The sequence below is a fragment of the Taeniopygia guttata genome, chromosome 1A (genome assembly GCF_048771995.1).
Source record: "Taeniopygia guttata chromosome 1A, bTaeGut7.mat, whole genome shotgun sequence".
NCBI classification, from domain to species: domain Eukaryota; kingdom Metazoa; phylum Chordata; class Aves; order Passeriformes; family Estrildidae; genus Taeniopygia; species Taeniopygia guttata.
This window is the reverse complement of record NC_133025.1, coordinates 13,724,706-13,749,472: the sequence shown is the minus strand read 5'-3', so window position 1 is coordinate 13,749,472 and position 24,767 is coordinate 13,724,706. Positions and strand designations below refer to the sequence as shown.

The 24,767-nt window shown below is 39.1% G+C and overlaps 1 protein-coding gene across 3 annotated transcripts in view; it reads right to left on the bottom strand.

Annotated features, from left to right (window-relative positions):
- Positions 1 to 12,341: 12,341 nt before the first annotated feature.
- PIK3CG (phosphatidylinositol-4,5-bisphosphate 3-kinase catalytic subunit gamma) overlaps positions 12,342 to 24,767 on the bottom strand; it is a 32,799-nt gene continuing 20,373 nt past the window's right edge. For 2 of the 3 annotated variants that reach the window (XM_030291815.4, XM_030291824.4), the window contains exons 8-11: positions 21,712 to 21,842; positions 20,995 to 21,106; positions 18,999 to 19,156; positions 13,943 to 14,321 (exon numbers count right to left, since the gene is read on the bottom strand). In XM_030291815.4, coding sequence (XP_030147675.4) covers positions 14,040 to 14,321; positions 18,999 to 19,156; positions 20,995 to 21,106; positions 21,712 to 21,842 — 683 coding nt within the window. In that variant the 3' untranslated portion in view covers positions 13,943 to 14,039. Of the gene's footprint in view, positions 14,322 to 18,998; positions 19,157 to 20,994; positions 21,107 to 21,711; positions 21,843 to 24,767 lie in introns of all 3 variants that reach the window. The other variant, XM_030291807.4, reaches the window with a different exon arrangement.

Genomic DNA, 24,767 nt, shown 5'->3' with positions numbered 1-24,767 from the left:
GGCCACTAGGGCAGAAACACTAGCAGAACTTCAAAACAGCAGATCTGCTGTTTCCATAGGAAAGAAAGGGAAGTGTAATTGCCCCAGAACTATCACTCTGAAAGGTAAGAGTCACTCATGAAGCATCCCTCTGGCTATCTGTAATAACTAGGTCTTTGTTTTGATATTCTTTTTATGAAGGTGATGATGAAGTAATGTAACAGGAATGCAGACCCAGAAGTGTGGGGATCTTTGGGTGAGAAAATTCCCCTTGACCATTTTTCTGACAGGACCGGTCATCTTTCAAAGTCCTCAGTTTTTTATCCTTTCCTTCTCTGGAAAGACTGCAATATGGATGCTTCACCCTGAATAGAAATAGAAGAGGAAGATGCAGACAGCAGATAGACTCTTTTACTTACATTACAGAGCCAGATTGTCCTGTGGGAGCTGGCAGCAAGGTCCAGCTGATCTTATCCTTGTTTTAAAATAGGATAATGATTATGGAGAACACTGAGAGATTCTCAATATGCAATCAGTGCCACACCACTTCCCTGGCCAGTTTCCAGCGTGATACTCACCAGGCTGAATCTTGTACTTAATCCATAAAGTGCTAGCCTAGTTTTATGGTCCTCTCCATGGAATCAATTTCACATGGATTAAGATACATGGAGAGGCCCAGTCATCACTGCAGCAGGGCTGGCAGGGAAGGAACACACGAGCTGGGGTTGCACTGGTCTCCTTGACTGTCCTGGGAATGTCCAGATCAAGTACTTCTGCAAATCTGCTCTGTGCTTACAGAAATGAGACAGGTCTTTGTGAATGTCCACCATTTCAACACAGATGCAGGGAGAAGGGAGCACCATAAGACACCCAAAGGAAGGGCTGACTCCTTGCAGACCTTTTCTTTGCCTGTACCTCTGTGTGTCACACATCTGGTCCAGCAGCACTGTTCCCTGCTTGACATTGGCCAAGCTGGAGGGCAGGTCTGGAGGGCAGGAACAGGGAGGGAGGGCAGAGGAGGGCAAGCAGACAGCATCATACTGGCTCTCCCGAGGCAAAAAGGCATCATATCCCAGCAGGGACCATCCTGCAGAACTGCAGTGAATCCTATCCTGGGCTCTAATGTGCCCAGAGGCAAAGGAAATTTGGACTTCCAAGTAACTGAGATTTTTCGTGTTCAATAGATAAAGAGCAGTGAACTTTCTGCCATGGAGATGCTCTCAGTGACATCTCTGTGTCAGCCACTTCTCCTTGTTTTGTACCTTCTGCAAATCTGCTGAGGCTTTCCTCTGTCCCACTGTCCAAGCCATTAACATAGGGTGACCCCTGGGGTGTGTCACTGGTGACAGTAGCCAAGTTAAAGGAACAGGTAAGGGTTTTGTGCCTGGAAGGGTTTGATTTCTGCTGATCAGTATATAGAGATGTAAGAAGAGTTCTTCTAAAGGTTTATAGAAGGATGTACTTTATTGGAGACAGACTAATAAGTGTTAGAGTTTCTTTTGAAATGTCCATGATCTTAAAATATCTACTACTTAGTAAAGCATGAAACATTATTTGATTTTAAATATGTGCAGCATTTCAAGACTTGGACTTTTAAAACCTGTAGATATTTTAAAATAACTCCATTGTGTAAACAGATACTTGCTTAATAGTGCAATGTCTTGTAAACATTCTAAATAATTTAATTGATGGCTTTTATTTTCTTTCTATGTCTCAACCATTGGCATTCTTCAGTTTAGATGTCAACATTTCTATGCCTGGAAGCTGGAGAACAAAAATAGTTATGCTCTAAAAAAGGAGCAATGCTGAGGGTGAAAGGTCCTGATCTTGCAAGTTCTTGCTCACATGGAAACTCAGTGGCACTACTTGGATGAGGAGGAATTACTCACCCAGCAGAAATTACAAAATGAGGCTGAGCTTTGCTACTAAAATGGTAATAACTCGAAGGAAGAGATTATTCACTCTCCGATGAAACAGAAGGAGCATGGCTGTACAAAACTGAGAGCTTTAAAGAACCAACTAGGGCTGAAACTCACTGGAAATCAGTTTTGAAAACAGATGAGAACCTCCTGCTAAGATGTTAGACTGCAGTGATGTTTCAACAACCGGGATTTTTTTAGGGTTTTTGTATTGAACACAGAGGAGCTACTGGGATTTCAGGCCTATTCGGAAGCCAACTATGTATTCATGTTGATATTAATAATGCCATGGGCTAGACAGAAAGCTTGAAAACTATTTGTTTACATAAATAAAAAACAGTGCATTTTTGGAGCTACTTCATTCTGTGGCCTTAAAAAAGAATGTCCTTGGCCCAGTAAGATGACCTTATCCTTAGAAAAATAGTATTATATGTCAGAAATGTCTTTATTTCCTGACACAGAAAGAGAGAAAAGCCACTTTTATTCCAAGGAATCCAGCTTGTTCATATGAAACCTAAAGAGAATGAACACATCATGACACCACAGCAGTGATTGTCTGACTCTTGACATAAGGGTGAGTGCCTAATGGCTGTTTTCCACACAAAGAGCACTCAGTTAAGAACCAGGGTACATGTCAAGAAGGTTTTGAAGGGGAATATTTCTCACATAGCTCAAGAGTAGTCAAAGAATATTAAATAGGCCATAGAATGCTATGTCTTCGTTCACTGCAACAAGTACAGGGGAAAAAATTACCCAAATCGATACATCTTCTATTCCCTAGCTCTCTTCTATCTGGACCACCACCTTCTCTTATTCTGAGCACCTCTATGGTGATCTTCAACTGCAATTTGACAGAAATGGCAGCAGCCCACTTCCAGGATTCAGGGACAGTCCAGTTGGTGTGACAAGTCCCTGCAGGAGGTCTCTGCCACACCTGGAGTTTCAAAACCATTTGCAGCAAAAATAATTTACCACAGTGGAAGATTCGTAAGTCTTGATTCTTCAAATATCTCAACTAATGTAATTTAAGCTAGTAGTTCTCAGCCTGCAAACACTTAAACTTTTGAGTTGCCCTTTGCTCCTTTAAAGATATTTCTGATTTTCCCTCTGAGAGATGATGATCCCATGAGTAATTAAACAAGTTACTAACTTTCTTCTTCTCTGCTGTTTGTGTCAGACACTCCCCAGCTGTAGGTTGGAATTGAAAAAACTTACCCAGTGCAAAGCCCTTAGCATATCTTGGTGGTTCTCCCATGGAGAAGGTAAAGGGTGATACAGTTGCCTTTCTGTTGTTTCAGTGCACTTGATTTTCCTTCTTATCCACCTTTTCAACTGGAAAAAAAATATTCTTTGAACAGAGCTAGTATAGTTTCTTACAGGGGAAGCTCTGGAGAAAGTCTTCTACTCTGTGTATGGGCAGTTCTACTTTTAATTAATTTCCTTTCTTACTTTTGGTTGTGTCTGAGCATAATTGTTGAATTTGGAGGAACAGAGCAATTACCTTCTCCAGATCTCAGTGTTTCCTCTGTTGTTCTTGGTTGTTATCTTGTAAGCAATTGTGTGCCTATGGACCTTTGTGCTTGGCCAGCTTTCACTGTTGGATGAAGGTCTAATATTTTATTGCTCAGAAGCATTTTCATAAATAATCCGTTTCCAGTGTAGGACTGCTACTGATTTGTTTCCTTCTGGAGGGAAAGATCAGAGGTCCTAAAGAAATGGAAATATCATGTTTCTGTGTCAGTTCAAAGGCTGTTCTTGGACCTTGTTGGTGTCTAACCTACTAAAAACTGTACTGGTCTGTCTGACTTTATGAGAATATAATCCATCAGAAGAGATCCACAAATAAATTGGGTTTTTCTTTTTTAGCTCAGTATTTTCTGAGCTAAGTATTACATTGCATTAAATATGTCTCCCACCACTGTTTATTTGCAGGCCTGTTCTTTAAAGGATAAGCCAATTTCCTCTGAAATGCAGTTGATTTCTTGTGACTCATTCTAAGAGCTGTGACAATGTTTGTCACACAGCTATTGGTACATACCAATTTATATATTAAAAGTAGCTGAAGGTAGAGCAGTCTCATAGGTGAGTTTAGAACCTTAAAACGTTGTGTGAAGATTCATCAGATTACTCTCTGCTTTTGTGGTTTTTTTTAATGATGGTATTGCTTTTTAACTTTGCACTTCAGTGAGTTGTGTTACAACAGTGACTCTACCTGGGAAAACTCCTGCCCTGGAATGCCCCGTTCTGCTCCATGCTGCAGTATCCAGCGTGACTCTATGGCAGGGTGGGAACACATCAGGCCAAGGCCGGCAGTGGGCTGTTTGCCATTCTGGGGTGAATTCTTTCTGGCCTGGTACCATATGCCTGAGGATGGCATGTGTCTTCTCAGGAAGGACAATTTTCTCTTCTTCATGTTTGGCAAGCTCCTGCTGGCATGCCAAAGAGGGCTATATTTAGTACTCGTACTGTTTAGCCAACAAGCTGGGAAAATTGTCATGATGATACAACTAGAGATTTACCAAGGCTCTTTTCCAAGAGTTGAAGAAGACTTGGTTGAAGTGAGCTTTGAATTTCCAGCTTTGAATCTTGCTGCTTCTATTTTCTCTGGGTACAGTACATCCTGCTCCCAAGCCCGGGCCTGTGGTGTTGCAGTTTGAACTGAGTTCATTCACTCTTGGCATTGGTGGAATTCCTACCAAGCTGGCTATTCAGATATACAGCTTGGTACCCAAAATTCTGCTCTCCTTGTTCTGTTGAATCCTGGCTGTAGCTGCTGCTCTTCCTGCTCCCCTGGTGGCATGTGCTGTCCTGGCTGCCTAAAGGAAACGTGGTCCAGATGTGCTGAGAGCAGAGATCCAGAGAGCAGCAGCAGCTGTTCCCAAGAGCCTCAGTTCCTCTGTGCCTCTCATCTGCACGTGGCTTACCTACAATTCAAAAAGCTCATGGGACTGAAGGCAATATGAGCCCTGACACTCACTGCAAGAATTTCACCTCCTCTGTTCCTTTCCCTTGTGAAACAGCAACATCAGGAACCTCCGAAAGAAATGGAGCAACACCATGGGGTTATCTTATTTCTTATTCATTTTATTTATCTTATTTACACCCCAAATTTGCCACAGGAACATTCACTGTTCAACAAGAACACCTGAAGATCATTCTCCTGGAAGGCCATGCCTATGAGAAGGTCTCAGTTATCTACTGTTTGTACTAAGTTGAAGTTACATTTTCCACTGGTAATTTACTCTATACTTAGTCTTTGCATACATAGCAGTGCTAAAAAGAGGGTAAAAGAAATTACCTCTTAAGGAAAAAAAAAGGCAAATGTCCCAATCTAAATGTGATTTTATTGCTTTTATGTAGGCTCTGTGAAGGAATGGAAATTCATAGGGGATAAACTAAACTAAATAGGCTTTTTAGTAACAAAATACTTCAAACTCATGCTCTGCTCACAACTCAGCTCAAGACACATGAAAAAAAGATTAAGGAGGACTCTAATGCTCTAATTTCAAACCCCTCCTTTAAAAAAATCCATATGACTATTTAATTATGTCTTGACACACATTCTCGTAAGCAAAGGAATTTTGCAGTGATTCTTAAAAATATTCATATAAAGTACCCTAATCCTTTGCTTGGCCATTTAAATCTTCTTTTCCATCTGAAGCAATTGTTGCTTTTGGCAGTTGTAGTATAACCAAACCATGAAAAATCATCCAGGCTTGGGTTGGCTGTACTGGAATTGTTCTCTTCTACATGGTATGCAGGAAGTTCTCAGGTCTGGCTAATACTGCACATGTTTTCATTTGCAGTTTTGGTATTGCTGGCAGGATATTGCACAGTGAAGAGCACGGTGTTATCCTCTTTCCCTGTGTGTCCCTTCTGTGTGCATAAGAATTAGGTTGTTCTGCTGATTCAATTACTGTGAGGACAGATCATCTCCTTAGGAGTCTTGTCACAATACTGACATTTCTTGTGGAAGTTTTAAGTGATTTGACACTTCTTATTATAATACAATTTCTAGTTTATCTTCCAGTGAACAAATGTTGATTAATAATTCTTGGAATTGCAAACAAATCACAGCTCTTTTGCTTATTTTCAGTAGTTAATAAACTAGGGAAAGATCTTGACAACCCTAATTTGCTGTGCTTAGTAGATGATGGACTATTTTTATATATTTGTCAGTTTTCCATCCATTGGGCCAAGAAAAATCTGGAGAGCAGGTTTTGTATGTCTGGGACATCCACCCTGTACAGACCTGTTAAATCCCTCAGATGTTTGTTGTTGACTATTACTTTAATAAATTCACTGCAGGTCCCTTAGGTAGCAAACACTGCCATGTGGTAATTCACAGCTATGAGCACTCCTCAGGTCATAAACTCCCTCTAGTGTATTTATCTGCCAGGGAGGTATTTGCTTGCATCTTCCAATAGAGCCCTTTTCCCATGAATAAAGTAGCATTAAGACAAGTACAAGACACAAAGTAGTTTTTGGAGGGCAAAACACACTCCTCCATTTAGCTGGGTATGTAGCTTTGTAAACCATAGATATTAGGAAAAACATGGTAAATGAATAAGAAACATATAATTCCTGGCAATTTGTAGTGTCTAAATGGCATACATAGATGTGAAAATGCACTGAAGATTGATGTTTCTTCACTGTGCACCACTCCCCTCACAGCCTGCGAGCTTTGTGGGCCTCTGTCACAGCCTGATTTGCTGTATTGTCAGCTCCCAGGTTGTTTGATTGAGTTTGAAGAATTACCATAGCAATCAGCTATCACAGGTAATGGTTTCTCTGAGTTCAGAAAGAGCAGCTCCAGCTCCTGCTGTGCTCTGTCGGGTGTGCTGAGCATTGCTGCCAAGCTCCTCGGGTTTCAGTTCTGTAGTTTTGCACAAAGGAAGCAGTCTGTAGCTATTTCTGACCCTTGCTGGGGCAGTGCACAGCCCACTCTCCCTGCACATACCTTCTGAGAGGCCTCCTGAGTATCCTTCTCTGTGCTATGGAGGTGTGTTGGTTGTAATGACCAGGTGCAGTTTCTGCACTCCATAGTCCAGAGCTAACTCTGTTTCTGCCTTCCACAGTTCTTTGGTAGCCAAGAATTTGCTGTTTGTTGTTCCACAAATTAACCAGAATTACTAAATCCCCGTCAAGGATGGATCATCCTAAAACATTCACTGTCTCCTTGATCTCATTTTATCTTTTAGTAGGTACTGAGCAGTTTGGGGGGATTTACGGTTTCTGCAAATGCTGTGGGTTTTTTCAGCTCTTTATTGTGATTTTTTTTTCCCTATGGGCTTCTTTGTTTTCATGCCATACTTTTATGTCTTTTAAATCATTCCTTTTGTGGATTCATGACATTTCTGACATCTACAAATATTTATTTTCCCATTTTGAATGGAAATGGCGCTCCATGGGTGTTTGTTCCCTCATCTACACTCAAGGAGCGTCTCCCTGTAAGAGTGCCAGCAAGTTATTCACTTCTTATGGTGTTTAAGTTGTGTTTCAAGGGTTGTGGTGTCCTTTTTTGGAGGTCTTGCTGTGAACCATGTGACATCTGCTGTATTACAAGAAATCCTGGCAAGTTGCTATAAGCTATACTCTGGTTTCTAAGCCTTTTTTGACAAAATGGTGCATTGAATATTGGCCTATCTCTTGTGAAGATGATACTCCAAAGGGTTCTCTCTGAAGCACAGCTTTACAGGGAGTACTGAAAGCAAGGAACTTGCTTCTCAGAAAGTGCAGTTGCTGATGCCACTAGCTAAACTGATCACAGTGTTGGACAGCATGCACACATGATACAAGGTGGGACAACTGGACAGTGGTCCCACATTATTTCTGAGTCTTGGATATTCTGAAAAAGGGCTGTATTTCTCTTATTATTGCACTTAACTTTCCAGTCAAATGTATATTCACTATAAAGTTCCTTTCCTACCTTGAGCCATTGATAATTGTAGTCAGGAGGGTGAATATAGAGCATTAAGCCTGGCAAAGCTTAGTCTTCCGGTGCTTTGCACCTTGAAGCATATACACACAGCTTTTCCTCATTTATTTTGCTGTTTGTTTCCTTGTCAGAGTCAGGAGAATTTTTAGCAAGTTTCTCCCAGTGCAGGTGTTGACAGCATGCCCAGCTACCAGTACTTTTGACATGTGGTTCTTTGCCTGACATTCAGCTATGCATTTCCTGGCTGTAAGATGCAGACAGTTTATTCTAGTTTTAGATTCTGAGGTCCAAGGAACAGCAACAAGAGAAGAGAAATGAGGAATTAGAGTGAAGATCCTGAGCAGCTGCAGGAGCAGCAGCAACAGCAAAACAGTAATTCATATTATGGTTTTACCTATCAATTAAAAAAAAAAAAAAAAAAAAAAGAGTAAACCTAATGTTTTATAAACTATTTATTCTCACAGAATAGTCCTGATAACATCACTACCTGTGTGGCATGAATCCCATAAAAGGGCCTTTCAGTAACATACTCTATCTGCTGAGGTCTAAACCCTGCAGAGCACACAGTTCATCCTGGCACTTAAACTCTGACTCTACATCTGTTTTTGCCTGAGCTGCTGGCACTGAGTCCCCATTCTCCTGGGGGAGCTGCAGCTGCACCCAGTGGCCACCTCTTTCCCACAAAGCTGGTATCAATGTCCACAGGACCTTCAAGTCTCTGGTCTTGTTAGAGGCCACTGTGTATCCATGCTTTGGTGTGGTGTTGCAATGACAGAATCCCAAAGACTGTCTTCTGAGGTATTAATGTGTAGCTAATTAGCACCTCCCTTTAATTGCCTGCCTTTGCATGAACCATCACCTTGAATCCAAAGGTCCCTGCCTGGAGTGTTTTGGTTTCAGTGTTTAAAGTTACTGAGATCTCTAGGTATTTCTTCTCTCCAGGTAGGCAGAATTACTGTTTTATAAGATCTGGAAAATACATCATATTCTGTGGGAAGGAAACAGGTTTAGAAAACAGAGATGCTGTCATGAACGTCATCAAAATGAAGAATATCTTTGCTGGAGAGAAAGCATTTCCTGAGAAGACCTGTTTATGTCACCAAGAATTTTTCATGCAGACATTTGACAGCTGAGCAGAGGATCTGCCATCTTGCATCAGAGACAGAGTCTGTCCAGGCCAGTATCCTGTCCCTGACAGGGACCAGCTCCAAGTACTTCAGAGAAAAATGCATTTTCCATCATGATGGGAAATAACTTCCTCATGTGATGAGTTTACTGCAGTCCCAGACACTTGCTGGTTGATTTGGGGAAGAAGCACTAGGCTAAATTTTTTTTGGTTTTGTTGTTAATCTCAGGTTGTTTAACAGTAAATATACTGAGCAAAATTCAGTTCTAGCTACATCTTACATTTCTAATTAACTCTTTCTCATAAGCTGTATTGTGTCAGCATATTTCTTAGGTTATTAAACAGTCATAGCCCTTTTATCCTTTTGCGGGATAATTGGTTTTGATAAAGAAAGATATATTCAAAGGAACATCTGTAGAGATGTCATCTTAAAACTGTTTTGTACTATGGGTCATTAACATTTTTATTTTCTTTCAATTTCTCCTTTGACTGATCTTTTCTGGGTATTCTTCATTACATTAGACTTTTCTTGTGTATCTACTCATTGTTTATCTTATAAAGAAATGCTGTTATCTACAGTGTATTATTTTCCTTTTTTTCTTCATGCACTTAATGAGTGGATGAGTGGCTAACTCTGACCATAGGCACTAGGCCAATGACAGCTTTGAGAGTGTGACCAGCATTGGCACACCAGCACTGACTCCTAATGCTGAACACTGAGTGACTGCACGCAGGTGTGGGATGTGCTGGCACTTACAAGATACGGCACTTCTGCCATGCACAGGAATCTTTTGTTAGCTAAAATTAACTGGCACGTGTTCCTGGCAGTGCTGCTGCCGTTTCCAAAGTGACAGCCTCTTTTTTGCATCCCCAGGAGAATACCTGAGCAATGGCACACACTGCCTTCCCCACTGCTGAGGGCTCCTGCCGTGTCAAGTGCTGCCGGGCACCCTCTGAAACAACAAGCCCCCATTCCAGGGCTGGGAAGGAATTGATCCTGTCCAGTGTCCACTTGTTTGTTATCAACAGGCAGGTCAGCAGTGCCTCTCTTGCTGGGTATGAGACCCAGTGATGCACAGAAAGTCAGGAGAAGCCATAGCTTGTGCCTGTCTCCTTGTGCCAGCAGACTAGAACAGGTCAGCAGTGCCCCTTTTCTCTAAAGAGATAATGATGTGCACACCTCACATGGGTATAACCATGGCATTTGTATCTTTGGTCACTCCTTGTGTAACTGCAGACAAACAGTTCATCTTTCTGCTTTTTCTTTTCCAGCATGAATCTTACTTTCTGTCAGTGTGTCACAAGATTTCAAATATATTGGTACCTTTCTGGGCCAATTCTGGCTTCCAAATGCAGAGTGGAACGGGCACAGCAGGAATCTCTCTCCCTGTTCACCTCTCTCTAGGAGAATTAATTATTTCTGGAATATTATTTTTCACATTTTTTAACGTAAGTTGCAATGAGAAGATTCATGAAAACATGTGAGTGTTTTGCAGAAACTTCAGTGTTCCTGGGATGCTCAAAGAGCCCACCAGACCCTGCAGAGGGCATCCTAAATTTTAATTATTTTTTATTTTCAAGGCTACTTTACACAAACTACATTATAAAGTCATTAGCATGGAGTTTGAAATCTACATAATCCTTGGGATTCATGTGGATTTGCAGAATACTGCTGGTAGTCAGGAGAAAGGTTTATAATTAAAATACGAGAATCATAATTTCCATGGATATTTTTCTAAAGTAATTTGTTCATACCTGTATTTCTGTATCATTGATCACATTTTAGAAAAAAATCTGCTAAACATGTTAAGTCTCAATACTCTACTAATGACAGATTAAACACTTCTTTCAAGTGCAACCAGTGTATTCAATGAAGATCTAAATATAATCACACTGTACACCTGAGCTCCATTTCAACTTCTCTTCCTGTCCTGGAATATAATTAGGATGGGGCCTTGGGGACACACTCACTGCTAACCAACATCTCAATGACTTTGCTGGGGTCAAAGCAGATGTCAAGTCACAGCTGAGTCTGAGGCACTGACTCTAAGAATAGATTAAAATTTCCACTGTTAGGTGCAGTCATAATGTGAATGAAACTACCAAGAAAATACTACAAATCTCAAAGTAGTTCATAAAATAATTTTAAAAAGAGAATCTTAAGACTAATAGGAGACAGTGATGATAATTGAGACTACTCAGAAAATTTAGTCATTTTCTGCATGCTGTGTTAGAGCTTCTAAAAAAGGTTAGTGGTTAATGACTAATTTACATTTCCTGGTTTATAACCCTTTAAAAACAGTTATTCTGCAGGGTCAGTGAGTTTATGCACTGGGAGACTCGGGAAGTTGTGGTTCAGCCTCCTGCTCCAGCAGTGGCATCTGTGCTGAAGCTCCAGCTCTGCAGGCCTTGGGAATGCCACTGCAGAACGGGACAGCTGTGCTCATCTGGGACGTGCAGATGTGTCCTTGTGTGCACCTCCTCACCTGAAAAGCAGCTCCTCTCCCCTCTGAGGCTGGTCTGCCTCAAACCATTTCTCTGTGTTGTTTCTCCTTGTGTCAGGGCTTGCCACAAAGTCAGGTCAGTGGTGGGTGGAGGTTTCCAGAGGGACACAAAATCCAGCTGATAATCAGCTGCATGATCGCGCAGCCGTTTGTAAGGAGATGCTGGTGCCCACAGCTTGCTCTGTAGCTAAAGAGGAGATTTGGCAGCTACTTCGATGTCCCAGGAGCCAGGCTGGCCCAGAAGACACAAGGCAGCCCAGCAGAGCCCAGCCAGCCCAAACATAGGCAAGGAAATCCTTGAAAAGTCTGCAAATTTGCTCAGCACTGAGATGTTTCAGGTGTCTGCAATAAACACAATTCAATATAGCACATTGTAAACTGCTGATAAAAATCATCAGTCTAAGTTTAGTGCAGGACTAAATGACTTTCTTCTGGGTGCAGATCTCTTGTAGACCTTTCCCTGCAAATGGAGGTTGCTTTAAGAGTGCCATTTCCCTTGAAGTTGTGATTAGCATTTATTTCCTCATGCTAGAGTTAAATTTAGCACTAGATCTACCTGCTTTTTAAAACTAGGAACTTATTAAAATCTTCAGATTTTTCTTCATAGAACAAACCAGGAATGGAGATAGTGCTCTTTGAAAGTGGCAATATTCTATTCACATTTTACAATTACAATAACTGCAATTCTATTACTATAGACTATTAAATTTCAATATATCTGACATCATACAGAGTTATTAATATGGAACTAAAACAATTCCTCTGAGTGGTACTTTGAATATGATTTCTTACTGAGATTAGGTATTCTTTAAGAAACTGGATAAAAAATATTTACATGTATTTTGGGCTAAGCTGCTTATTCATGAATAATCAAATTAATAGAACATATCAATTTATTTCAGATCTATAAAATACAAATCTAAAAATATCATTTTACAGACAATATTCACCACTTAGTTTATATTTTAGTATGATCTAAAGTCTATCTTAATAATGTAACAGAATAACAAAATAGTCTACATTTTAACCTTAGAGATTTCCTTAACTGGAGTCTACCATTTACATCAAAAATACTTGTGCACAGTAAACAATTAAACATCTACATTTCAAGAGTAGATTGGCTACATCTCATAACTGAGACACTGATCACAGTACATTTATTAAAAATCCTTCAAGAATGCACTCAGTAGTAATAATAATTAAAATCGTAACAGTTCTGTGAAATGATCAAAGCAAATGATAACAGAATTTTAAAATTCAGTTAATCATTTTTATGTAATGTAAAGCCCATGTAATACTACAATGAAGGAAGAAATTACATGGGCACAAGTGCAAAAAAGCAATATTATAAGCCATCTTCTCTCTTTGGTAAAAATCAATTAACAAGAAGTATACCATAATAATTCAAGTCAAAGACTAATTCAGGCTGTATATTTTTTTTCTTTCCTACCATAGGCAGACTTGATTTGCAGGCAATCTACAGTAGAGAGTTAAAATTCTACTTAACACTGCCCATTTTTTCATTTTAAGTTTAAATATTGAAATTAAAGACAAGGGTTTTTTTCTTTCATAAATAGCTTTTCAGTAGTATTGTTTCTTCAGGAATTTAAAAATAAATAACAAAATATACACAACTTCAAAGATTACATTTAATTCCTTCTAGGTATATCCTGAAAATGTATCACCAAGGAATAAATAACTTTGGGTTTCTCAGATATTTGGTAAAATGTCAATTACTCTTAGATAAGGAGTTTTCTCTGAGAGATAAAGAAGTACCATTGCTTTTTCTACAAAACTTTTACTATATAGGTGGAATTTTAATAACTTTACACTAAGAATATAATCTGTAATATAATATGGATGTTACCCACTAAAAAGTACAGTAAAAATCTTTCAAAATTAAACTTTCAGAATTTCTTGTTCAAGTCTGAGAACTTCCCAGTAACTTTGAAGTTCTCCTGGCAGTCAAGATTGGTTGTCTATGACAGGAGGTTACAGTAACAGTGAGGCAATTTCCTCCAATGGCAGAGCCAAAGCATTTTTCTACTGACAACACATTAAAAATCCAGAAAGGACAAAATGTTGAGGACGGAACAAAAGAGAAGGACGTAGATGAAGAACGCTTGTGTCTAAATCATTCTGAGACACATATGGATTGTCTACAGAGATTTCACTATAACCATAGATTTTACATCAGGTCTTCTGATTTTGAAGGATTTGACCCTCATGAACAATTAAGGTCATAGGGGGTTTGCAGGTTATCATCTTACTCAACCTCCTCCTCATATTTATCTGAAATTATTGCTGAAGAAAGAAAAAAAAATCCAAGCCAAAACAGCAAAGGAACTAAAAGAACGCAGCAACTTTAAGTGCCATTTGAAATGGGGAAAAAAAATCTTATCTGCAGGAAGATCTTCTGGAGGGGCAGAGTAAAGTCCTTGCCTTTGTACAAGATCCATTTAAGCTGCCAGAAGAGTAAAGGCAATTTTGACTGCTCATTTATTCATAATTCAGAAATAACATGTAGGTTCACTAACCTCCTATTCATACTCACAATTAATTTACATAAAATATTAAGCAGAATGCTTTTCTACTCCTTGTTTGATTCCAAGCACAAGATGCAAAAACCAGTTAAACTGCACTGTCCAGCCCTTATCTCTGCAAACCTCTATCTGATCAAGAAAATGCTTTTTGGCATCTTCTTCGCTCTTCCCTACTGTCAGTGCATCCCTGATATATTCAATATCTTCTTTGCTGGTTAATTGGGGCATTCCAGTCATCAGCATCATGGAGAACAGGATGATCAGCAGGTTTGTGTGGTGTCGGAGAGCTAAATAAGCCTTCACACATACATCCTGTGGGAGAAAAGAGTTTTTTGTTAATTGAGGAGATGAACTGAGAAGGATGGTGTAGTAATTTCACAGGACTCTCATTAACCAATGCCATTCAATCACTCTAGTGTCAGCAACAGGAGACCAAACAAAGCTGTTCAACTGAGTTCAAAACGTGACGCAAATTTCTGCATCTGCTGCTCAGTGTAACTTCATTCATCACAGCTTGGGGCAACCAGAACTGTTTGGGTGTACAACTAACATCTCCTAATGCTACATTAATTACTAAAGCATTAATTACCTTAGCCTCACCAGAATTTCAAAATAATTTCGCTATCATATAACCTCTTTCTGTGGCTGTTAAAAGAGAGCAATAATTCAGTGTCTTCCTTTCCTGTTAGGATGTTCCCATTAAAGACTGTGGCTGGCAAGTGATACTGAACAAAGCAGCACCTCCAGGGGACTGCTTTTCATTTTCTATAGGTGTCTATTAACTGTGCAGTGGTGATGGATTATTTAACAGGGAAGATTTTCAGGCTTTGGTATTCTAAGGAATTTTGCTAGCTGTCAGCTCTAGTCTTTAGGTACTCTGCCTTGCTGGAGGATTTCTATCACTATGCACTGTCATTCTGGATTCCATAAGCATTTTTTACAGCCTTTTCATTTCCATGTATAAATAATCTGTGCTTAACAACAGAACTTTTAGAAGAGTGACATTTCTGCAGCTTGGAAAAACATGCAATGCTTTAAAAATAATTATTTCTTGCTAAATTACTAATACATAAACTGAAATTATTACTTCTTATATTAAATTTGTAACTAATTTACTAGCAGAAATAAGAACCATGCAACGAAGACATCAATAATCAATCAACTAGAAATTAGGTCTGCAATGCAGTAATGTAAAAATATTTCCAAGAAGGTTGTTATTATTTAAACCACAGCTAAAGCAATGCTAATTTTCACCCAATTAAATATTCAATTTAACCTTTCAACAGCTGTATACTAAGCTTTTTAATAATACTTGGGAAGTCCAAATATTTTAATGCAAACTTCCAACAAATCCCAACAGTCCTCTAGAACACAGGGTATTTTTTCCTTCCTCTGAAACAGGATATTCTTAACATCTAGCACTGTTTGCATCAGCAACACCAGGACACCCAACTAGACAGGTTAGGAAAATACTAAGGAAGGAAGATGATATATTGAAGACCTGTCTGCACAATTTCTTTTTTTAGTATTGCCTGGGAACTTAAATCTTTTACTCTATTCCCAAACAAATTCTGTTCTGAAATAAGATCACACTTATGAACACCAGTGTCAGTTTAGTTCTAGCATAGCAAAAGATTAAATGCAATGGTCAAAGCAGAATTTACAATAGAAAACACCATTGTCTTATCACAGAGAATAGTTTCCATTATAGCAGGAGAAAAAAAAAAAAAAAAGAAAATTTACTTATGTATTATCAACTTCAAACAGAATAATCTTGTCAAAAGAGTTAGTCTGTGTTTTGTTACCCTTGAAAGAGATGAAAGGTCTTTATAGTTATATCAAAGAAGGTTTTACATTTCTGTATGGATGATGTATCTCACTGCTTTAGGTGTCTGAGACAGAAAAACAATTATGCAGTCAAGAAAAACCTGGTATCACTGCATCTCAAAGGCAGTCCTTTCAGGAATTCAAAAGATTTAAAAAATCTGCACCTGCCTGTTACAGTTATTTATTCAGACAGGAACTGGATGTGGTTTTGCATTAGTATCTTCCAAGCAAAGGAATTTTTACACTTCTGAGAGAGGCAGCGAGAACCAAAGATAGCCCAGAGGTAGGTACGGGTCAAGGGTATGTACATGTTTACCGTGGGATTAAGAAGAAAGCTGCTAACTCATCTAAAGCCACAGGCAAAATTAGAGGAGCTGAGGAGAAACCAAAATCCCACTGCCCAACAGGAAAAAAAAAAGAATAATCATTTTGAAAGCCTGAAACTGTCCTAATTATTATTATCCTAAAACCCAGGCATTTTTATTGTATAAAGTGTCCAAGTAGTGGCCAAGTACACAGGCCATCCCTTCCTATGTACAGTATACTGCAAATAAGTATTTCTCAGTGATGAATTGGGTACCCTTCTACTTTCTGTCACCTTTGTTTGACAATCAAATACATGAGATTTTGTAATTAAATAAATTCGCTCCTCTGGAGAGAACTTTGGTCAAAGTTATTTGTCACTTTAACCTTCTCCAGCATATGCAATATGAGCGCTGGTCAACACATCTGTATGGACTATGTCCAATGAATAAAAAAGAAATAAAATTTTATAAAAGTAGATTATTAAGTTAATAAAAACACCAAAGACTGTAAAAAACAAAGGAGTCTTCTGCAGTACAAACTGTTTTAATGTAGTGAAGTATGAAATAATGAGAGTTGTTCTTAAAAATTAATGAAGGATAAATGCTGAGACTTTTCCATTAATACATGAATGAGTCAGCAGGCAGACTGAATGAATCCCTCAATATCAGGAAATATCATGAAACAAGTTAACTGAAAAGTGAAACTACAATTCTGGGTTTTTTTTAAACTCTGGCCATGTAATTAAACCATACATTTTTTAATAGCAAAATATGTGATGCAAATCTTGCTCTGTGTTACTCTTTTATTTGCATAGAAGTATTTTATTTTTTACTGGTCTTTGAGATAGAAAAGACTTTTAACGTACTACTGCAATAGTGATATATAAACAGTAGCTATTGCAGCAGAACTATATATGAACTTACATTTTTTGCTCAGTTTATTGTTGTCTGTGCCTAAACCATGTCACTTAAAATGCCCAGGTCTCATATTACCATCACAGCTCACAACAATAATCACATTAATCATTTTTTATCTGGCTAAAGACACTAGTGGAAATGACACTGCTGGTATCACAGCATTCCTAAACTGTGCATTAGTGGGATGGTAGCAGTACTTAGAAATTAATACCAGAGAAACAAAAAACTTATTTAGTCAAACCCAGGACTCCATGATGGAGGCATGATGTATTGAAGGGAGGCTATGACCAAACTTACTTCAGACTGATTTTGGTATTTGGGCTGCTGAAGTAAAGGTCAGATCCTCTTTAAAGACCTGGATGATCCATATATATGAAACCAACTTTACCTCCTTGCAGACACCTTTCAATTCTCCATTAGCACACTTTCACACTTCCAACTATTTTCTGCTTCCAGAACGGAGGTCTTTGAAATCACATACACCAGTCTGGTGTTTCAGTCCCACACCTTCACATTACTTACAGCTGCAGCAACAGCATCATTGTTGTACACAGCACAGCTCACAGGCTTCCCTGAGAGCATGGGCTCAGCATTCCCTTCCCATGTAGTTCCCTTCCCACAGTAGTTCCAACCCATGGCAAACCCCACCCTTTTGATCTGCAAGACCCCTTCAAAACACTTCCACTGTGATAACAGCAGTCCTGGTAAAAATGAAGATTCAAAGATTGCACCTAGTTTTTTTAATTATTTTCGGACATCTGGGCAGTGACTTCAACCAAAGATTATCGGTTCTTTGCATGGGTCCTCTCCCTTTTGATTGTCTCTGGTGGACCATGTGATTTGTCCTAACATAAGAATACTGTAAGGCGGAAATTGCAAGAGGATCCAAGTGGATCCCCATCCCTGGCAGGGAGGCCTGCAGGATGTGCCCAGCCTGAAGATGGGGAACATTCATTTTTGGATGAGTGAGTAAAAGCACTGAGATGCAGCCACAAATGGAGACAAAATTCTGAAGTAACTGCATATATGTTCAAAGGGACACAGTCACCATGCACCAGGAAGAACCTTTATTAGGTACTTAGAAAACCAGACTCCATACTGGGACTAGTTCACCCACAAGGAATCCAGAACATGAAATTCAGGCTTTGGCTTTGATGCACTCTACAGAATAATTTTTCTTTTGATATTATAAGGAACCTTCTTTCTAAATCAGACACTTTACTCAAAGTTTCTAAAGACCTCAGACATACATGTACTTTTGACCAGCCACACTCCCATTCATTTCATTAAACATAGGAACTGCATACTAAACTCCCTCTTTGACCAGGTTCTACACTAGCTCAAGTAATCACAACTAGTTTGAAAGTATTCCATTTCAAATAGCGGCAATAGAACAGATTTTTAAATTCTTTCAGAGTTAAATCTATCCATCCACTTCACAAACCAACATTTGAGATAGTTTAGGGTCATTACAGATTTTTACTCAGCTGCAGCAGTCCAAGCCCCAGAACTCGAGGGCAGAATCAGGAGGGAATAACACTGGCCAAGCCAGCTGATGAATGCCTCACACCTGCTCATACTCCACAGAGGCTCTGCTTAGGGCCATGAGTTCCTTCTAATTGCACAAACACTGAAGCTCTCTGCAAAGTATTTTCCATCAAGACGAGAAACAAAGAAAGAACTGCTTATCTGGTCTGCTGCTAATGAGCTTTTCAATGTGCCTTTGTGAATGCCTGAATTCTATTTCCCATAATTCTACAGATAATTTTTCTCTTAGTTGGGCCTAAAATATCCCGGAATTGTATTACAATTCAGCACATTTTATTAAAATAATACCCAGGAGCCTAAATCTTTGAAAATCAAGGCACTAATGTCCATTTTAGAGGGTAAAAAAAAAACATTGCTTAATTGATTTTCAGCTAGATTCCCATCCTTTTACCTGAAATTTGTGGAAATGGAGACTTGTCTTCTTTCCAGAAGTTCCCATGACATACAGAAAATCTGGAGTCAGCACAAAAGGAACTCTCTCCTTGTTAATTCCAAGGAAGCTTTTATAATTCCCAAGAATATGTCCAAAATCAATATGGAAAAGGTTACCTTTATAAAGAGAAGAAGTCACATTCAGACAAATACAATAAACTGCTAAGAACACTTACGAGTATTCACAGTAGTTCCAGCCCCTTTTTTTTCAGTACATATTAATCACTCTTAAGTTCAGCAGAAAAGACTATTTTCTTTCTTGTTTTGGGAAATACATAATTCTGTCCTCTTAGCAAAATTACTTTTTGTTTATTTTTGGCAGTTGTTAAAAGTCTGTAAGAATTGCTGTATTATCCAAATATACACTTACAGCTTTTCAAAAAACAACCAAGGAAAGCTTGTGCCTCATACCCGTAACAATCAGAGCATCACAACACGGAAAAGCCTTGAGGGTTATGTTTCAAATACCCATGGGATTCTGGCACTACTCATCTCCTTGGCAAATGTCATTGACCAGAACATGCTTTCTCCTCACAGACCTTCATTAGCGATTTCTAAACCACTCTGTGTGTTCGAAGTCTGCATTGTCACCCTTTGGATAGCTTTGAGAGAGTAGCAAGGCATCAGTCCCCACTCCACATTACTTTATTACTTTCACTGGCACTCAGGAAATGAATAAGGAGTATGGTTACTTAAATACAGAGATTTGTAGTAGTAGCATAATTATAAAAAAAGATAAAACATCAAATTATGTAAGATGATACTTAACAGTGATCTGTAGGTGGAATATCCTTAGACATTCCAGATTTTAAACCAGCTTTCAAGTTCCCCCAGCCTACCAAATCTGACTCTCTGTAGACCTCAGATCTGCAGAGGTCTAAGACTGAGATCCTTCTGGCTCCTGAGGCTCAAGAGAGATCCTGTTAAAGACTCTGAGGCAAATCTGCTCGTGACCACAACAGAACAACACTTCTTTCTCAGTTTCCCTGTCTGTTGACCTGTGCCTCATGTTCTGCCAGTGGGAATAACACCACATTATATTATATATAATGTTGAAATTAAAGCATTTCTTAGTCATTTTTTCCTCAAGGGCTTCTGCTGAACTTTTTTACTGTAGTCTTCAATTAGCTAATTTCTGCCTTCAGGGTACTTCTCTCTAGCCTCCAACTGATAAAACTTTCATATAATCAATAATAAATATCCAGCCTTCTAACTATTTTCCACCTCTGATAAGAGACTAATTATGAAGCGAGAGGATCATGAAACTAAAAGTGAATTCCTTAGACTAAATAAAACTCCTCTGTATGTACTGACTGTTCAGGGGTTCTTTCCATAGGTAAATAAAATTAAGGATAAAACAATGCAGTTACGGAAGTAACTCCCAAAGTTTATAGTACAAAAAAACGGTGAGTTTCTTGAAGGGGATATAACCATCCCACAGATTTTAGTAGGTAAACAAATACACTCCATGTAGACTTATTTCCTAAAATTTTTTACAACAGCACACAAAGAAATTACATTCCTCAGAAGTGAAAACAGTCCAGCAATATCTGAATTCTGACAGAATTCAGTTGCACTGAACACTGTGAGAACCACAGGCACACAACAGATAGATGAACAGCTGCCTGCTTTATAAAGCTTTTTGGTGTTCAGACCTTAGATGTAGACAGTAAAAAAAATTTGGTTCACATTCCTAATGACTTAGTTTGTATCAAACTGCTCCTTGGAAAATAATGGCATTATTAATGATACAAATCTCCAGCCTGTATGAGGGCCAACAGGGCTGAAAATACATTTCAATGTTACAGGAGGACTTGACCTTGTAAGCACCACTGACAGAACTGGTTTGTGACTCTTCATTGATTGTTAAATGCACTATTTATTAAAATGAATCATAAATCTAGTGAAGTACAGACAGTCTGCATATTTATGAAATTCTTGAAAAAATAACCCACCTGTTTCTGTAATCATGATGTTGTCATTGTGCCTGTCTCCTATTCCAAGTACAAAGGTTGCCACACAGTATCCAGCACAAGAATAAACAAATCTTTCCACAGCTGCCTGAAACTAAAAATAAATCTTAGATATGTTAAATGCTTCAATGCTAGGCACTAAATGCAATCATTCTCAAAGTTATGTACCTTTCTGTTGAAATGTATCTATCAACAAGCAAACTGTCTTACAAAATACACCACTGCACAGCAGAGATAAGGTCACAGCCCTGCACTGCACCCCCTGTGCTGGCTCTATCCCTCAGCACAGAAAAGCAGCATAGAGCAGCTCACACATTCTGAGGAAAAAAATGTGTCAAAAAGCTGTAGTAGGTCAGTGGATGTACACAAGCAAAGCGGTTGTGAGCACCCAAACCTGCACCTGAATCCTCTAAAATCACATTGCCTTTCAGTGTTCTTACATGTCCTCTCAACCTGCTCCTCATGTATCACTTCTAACTTCCATTGATAAAGGAGTGACTTCAGAAGCATCTCGTCTCTCAGGAGTTTGGCTGCCAGCTGGATGCCAAAGGCTCATTCACACACACCCGCAGCTGGGTGCAGGGAAAATGAATGGATTTTAAAAACTCCCGCAAGCAACAAACACAAACATATGGGCTCAGTGCTCCTAAATTAGTAGGGTGCAATTCAAAATACTACCTAAAAATTCAGAGTACTCACCTTCTCTTCAATCATGCACCTTTCCTTGAGCCACTGGTTTAGTATTTCATCCTTAAATGCACCAGTGTTCCCAACTGTACTCTGTTGAATTTTGGCAATTGTTGTAGCATCTTTCACAATTTCGATCATTCCTTAATGAAAAGGTTAGAAGTTATTAATTTTTTATCAAAGCATATTAAAAATACTCAAAATTAAGTTTTAAACAGTGTTTAAAAACCAACTGCAGATCTTCATAGATTGTCAGCAGAAATTTATTTGACAAGGAGCAATGGTTCCTGTTCATTCCCAGCTGAAACCAGCCAGAGTTCATAAAGAGCCTGGCATCAAAACTCCCCCTCTTTTAAAATGGATGTATCACACGATGAGTGGGGACCCACTGCATAAGGCTTTTCCCAAGGAGAAGAAATACTCCTGTCCTGCTCCCAATTCACATTTTCCCCAGCTTCTCTCCAAGTTCATAAATACGAGGAGCTGAAGAAAAGCTTTTGTTTTGCTGTAGTCTAGGGATGCAAGGGCTGCCAGGTTGCGACAGAGGAATAGAGCTGGCCCTCCTGCAGTAAATCCAATTTAAGCTTAAGTGTGCATATACACAGAAAGCTCAGAAATACCAGTGCACAGCAGGGTACAGCAGTGGGATTGCTTGAGGTGCTGCGAGGTGATTGCAGTGGGAAAGCTCTGGTTGTCAGGGCCAAGGGGTCTGTACCTAAACTGAACAGACCCTTACCAAGGCACACTGGCACATCACAGCAATATGGTGCAGAAATAGGGCCTTGTCCTGTTCATGCCAGCATGGCATGTGATAGAGAGGAGGCTAGAGGGAAATGCAGAAACAGAGGCTGCAACACAACCCTGCACTGTAGCCAAGACTAGCAAATGCAGTCCAGACTGGGCATGACTATATGGGGGAAAGTCAGATTTTAATTAAATTTATTTGCTAATTGGATTTTTTTTTCCCTCTGATTCAAGTTCAATAGTGTCTTCTAGCTTCAGCTCCAGTTCAGAGATAAGCAAGTAAAAAATACTTGTTTCTCTCCAAAGCAATTCAAAGCAGCTTCTGAGTTGGTTTCACTTTAACTCTGTCTGAACCAGATACACTTCTTTATATTCATAATCCTACCCTTTTGCAATTACTGAATTATGTGCAAATTTTCCCATAATAGTGACAACACAGCAATCTCTCCCTGCCCTCTCTGCATGACTGAATTAATGGCTTAATACCCCCTGGAGGTATTTTCTTCTGTCTTTACAGTGTCCTGGATACGTCTGCCATAAAACTTGTGGAAATATGACCTCCAAAACCCACCACCAAGACCACCAAATAAAAAAGCTTTGCATTTTGATCTCTGCTTGTCAAGCTGATGTTTTTCTCTAAGGTGTGAGTTCCAGCTCCCGCTCCAGCTCCCACTCCAGCTGTTCAAAAAGCTTTCCCTGCCTGCACTCACAAATCTCCCTCTACCGGCCAACAGCTCCTTGATGGCGGGGGAGCAGAGCTGGCTCAGGAGGTGGGACGAGGATAGCAGTTCTCAGCTGGGCTGCATTCAGCTGGGAGGGAATGAAGCAGGAAATGCACTATGTGATGTGTTTCTGGGGCTCTGTGGTGACTCTTCTAAGAGACAGCTTGAACTTCTTAATTTCGGCAGTGATGCTGTACAGTAAGTAGTGATAATTCCCTCACAGAGCCAGAAATATATGGCTCTGAGAGCAGGGTATGACTTTACCAGTGATACAGAGAAGAGAAAGTTCATCCTACAGGTCTGCTGGGCAGCAGCAATGGAGAGGACAGATGTTTCCAAAATTACAAACTGCACTGGATGCAATGTTTTTAACAGAATGAGGATGCTCTATGCAGGAGGAGGTGCCAGCCCCAGATGTAAGACACCTGTTTCCCTGTGCTCAGTGTAGAGTGGGGTACTGTCCTTGTTTCAATACACAGAAACTGCCCAAGTTCCATGGAAGTATTAAGAGGGAAGGAAGAAGCAGCCTGGAAGAAGACCACATGTGAATACTGTGAAAGAACATTTGCATGCCACTACTCCTTGGTTCTGTTCCAAACAAGCATAAGCTCTATATCAAAGTGTGCCACATTGGGCATTACTAATTTAGGCTGCAGGTATTCTCAGCAAACCAAGCAGGAGTGTTAATATGATCAACCATGCCCCTACTGTGGTGCTAAAAGGACGCTAAATTCTTACATCTCTACCATGCCTATAGGAAAATCACATATTATTTCCTTGAGACAGAAGAATGGGGAATCAATTAAGAATTCATGAAAGAATAACAGAAATCTGTAATTCAAGTATGAACCTGCTAGAATCACTGGCAGAATTTCTCCTTCTTCCTTCATTTTTTCAATACATTACATTGTCTTGAGATAATTTTAAACAAAATTAAATCAGAAGATCCTAAAAAGCTCACTAAAAAACCAGGTTTAATGTCTCTAAAAAAGAGAAACTCCCTAACTTTCCTTATATTTATAGTGAGTTAGCATTTTGATGTACAATTTTCCATTTACTTTATTATTAAAATTCTATCAATAAATATTCAATTTTAAAATATTTATATTAGGAGAAAATAAACTCTCTTATGTCATGCTACCAGGTATTTTATGAGCGAGATTGGATTTTCTGCATTGCTGAGATATCCTGAAATCAAAAGGATGTTAAAAATTTTTATGTGGCAATGGATTTTAGAGAGGAAGTATATTAGACAAGTGTATTAAAGAGTTATATAGAGTCTTAATTTTATTGGGATTTCTTACTTGATTTATTTCAACACAAGTTCTGAAAAAATGATCACCTCTGCTGCAGGAACTAATGCCAACTGAGAAATATTACCTGAGTATCCTGTTAAGTAATGTTGTTGCATCTATGTGGTATAGGGTATGAAGCTTTAGGTCAGGAAAAAATATAAATCTTTCACTCTTTATTTTATTCCTATCAACACATTAAAATACATCTGGAATAAGTCACTCCCTTTCACTGATGTTTCATACTAAATATTGTTATTAAAGAGGAGCTTGCAGCACAAGCCAAGATGTTGCACAGGAATCACAGCCA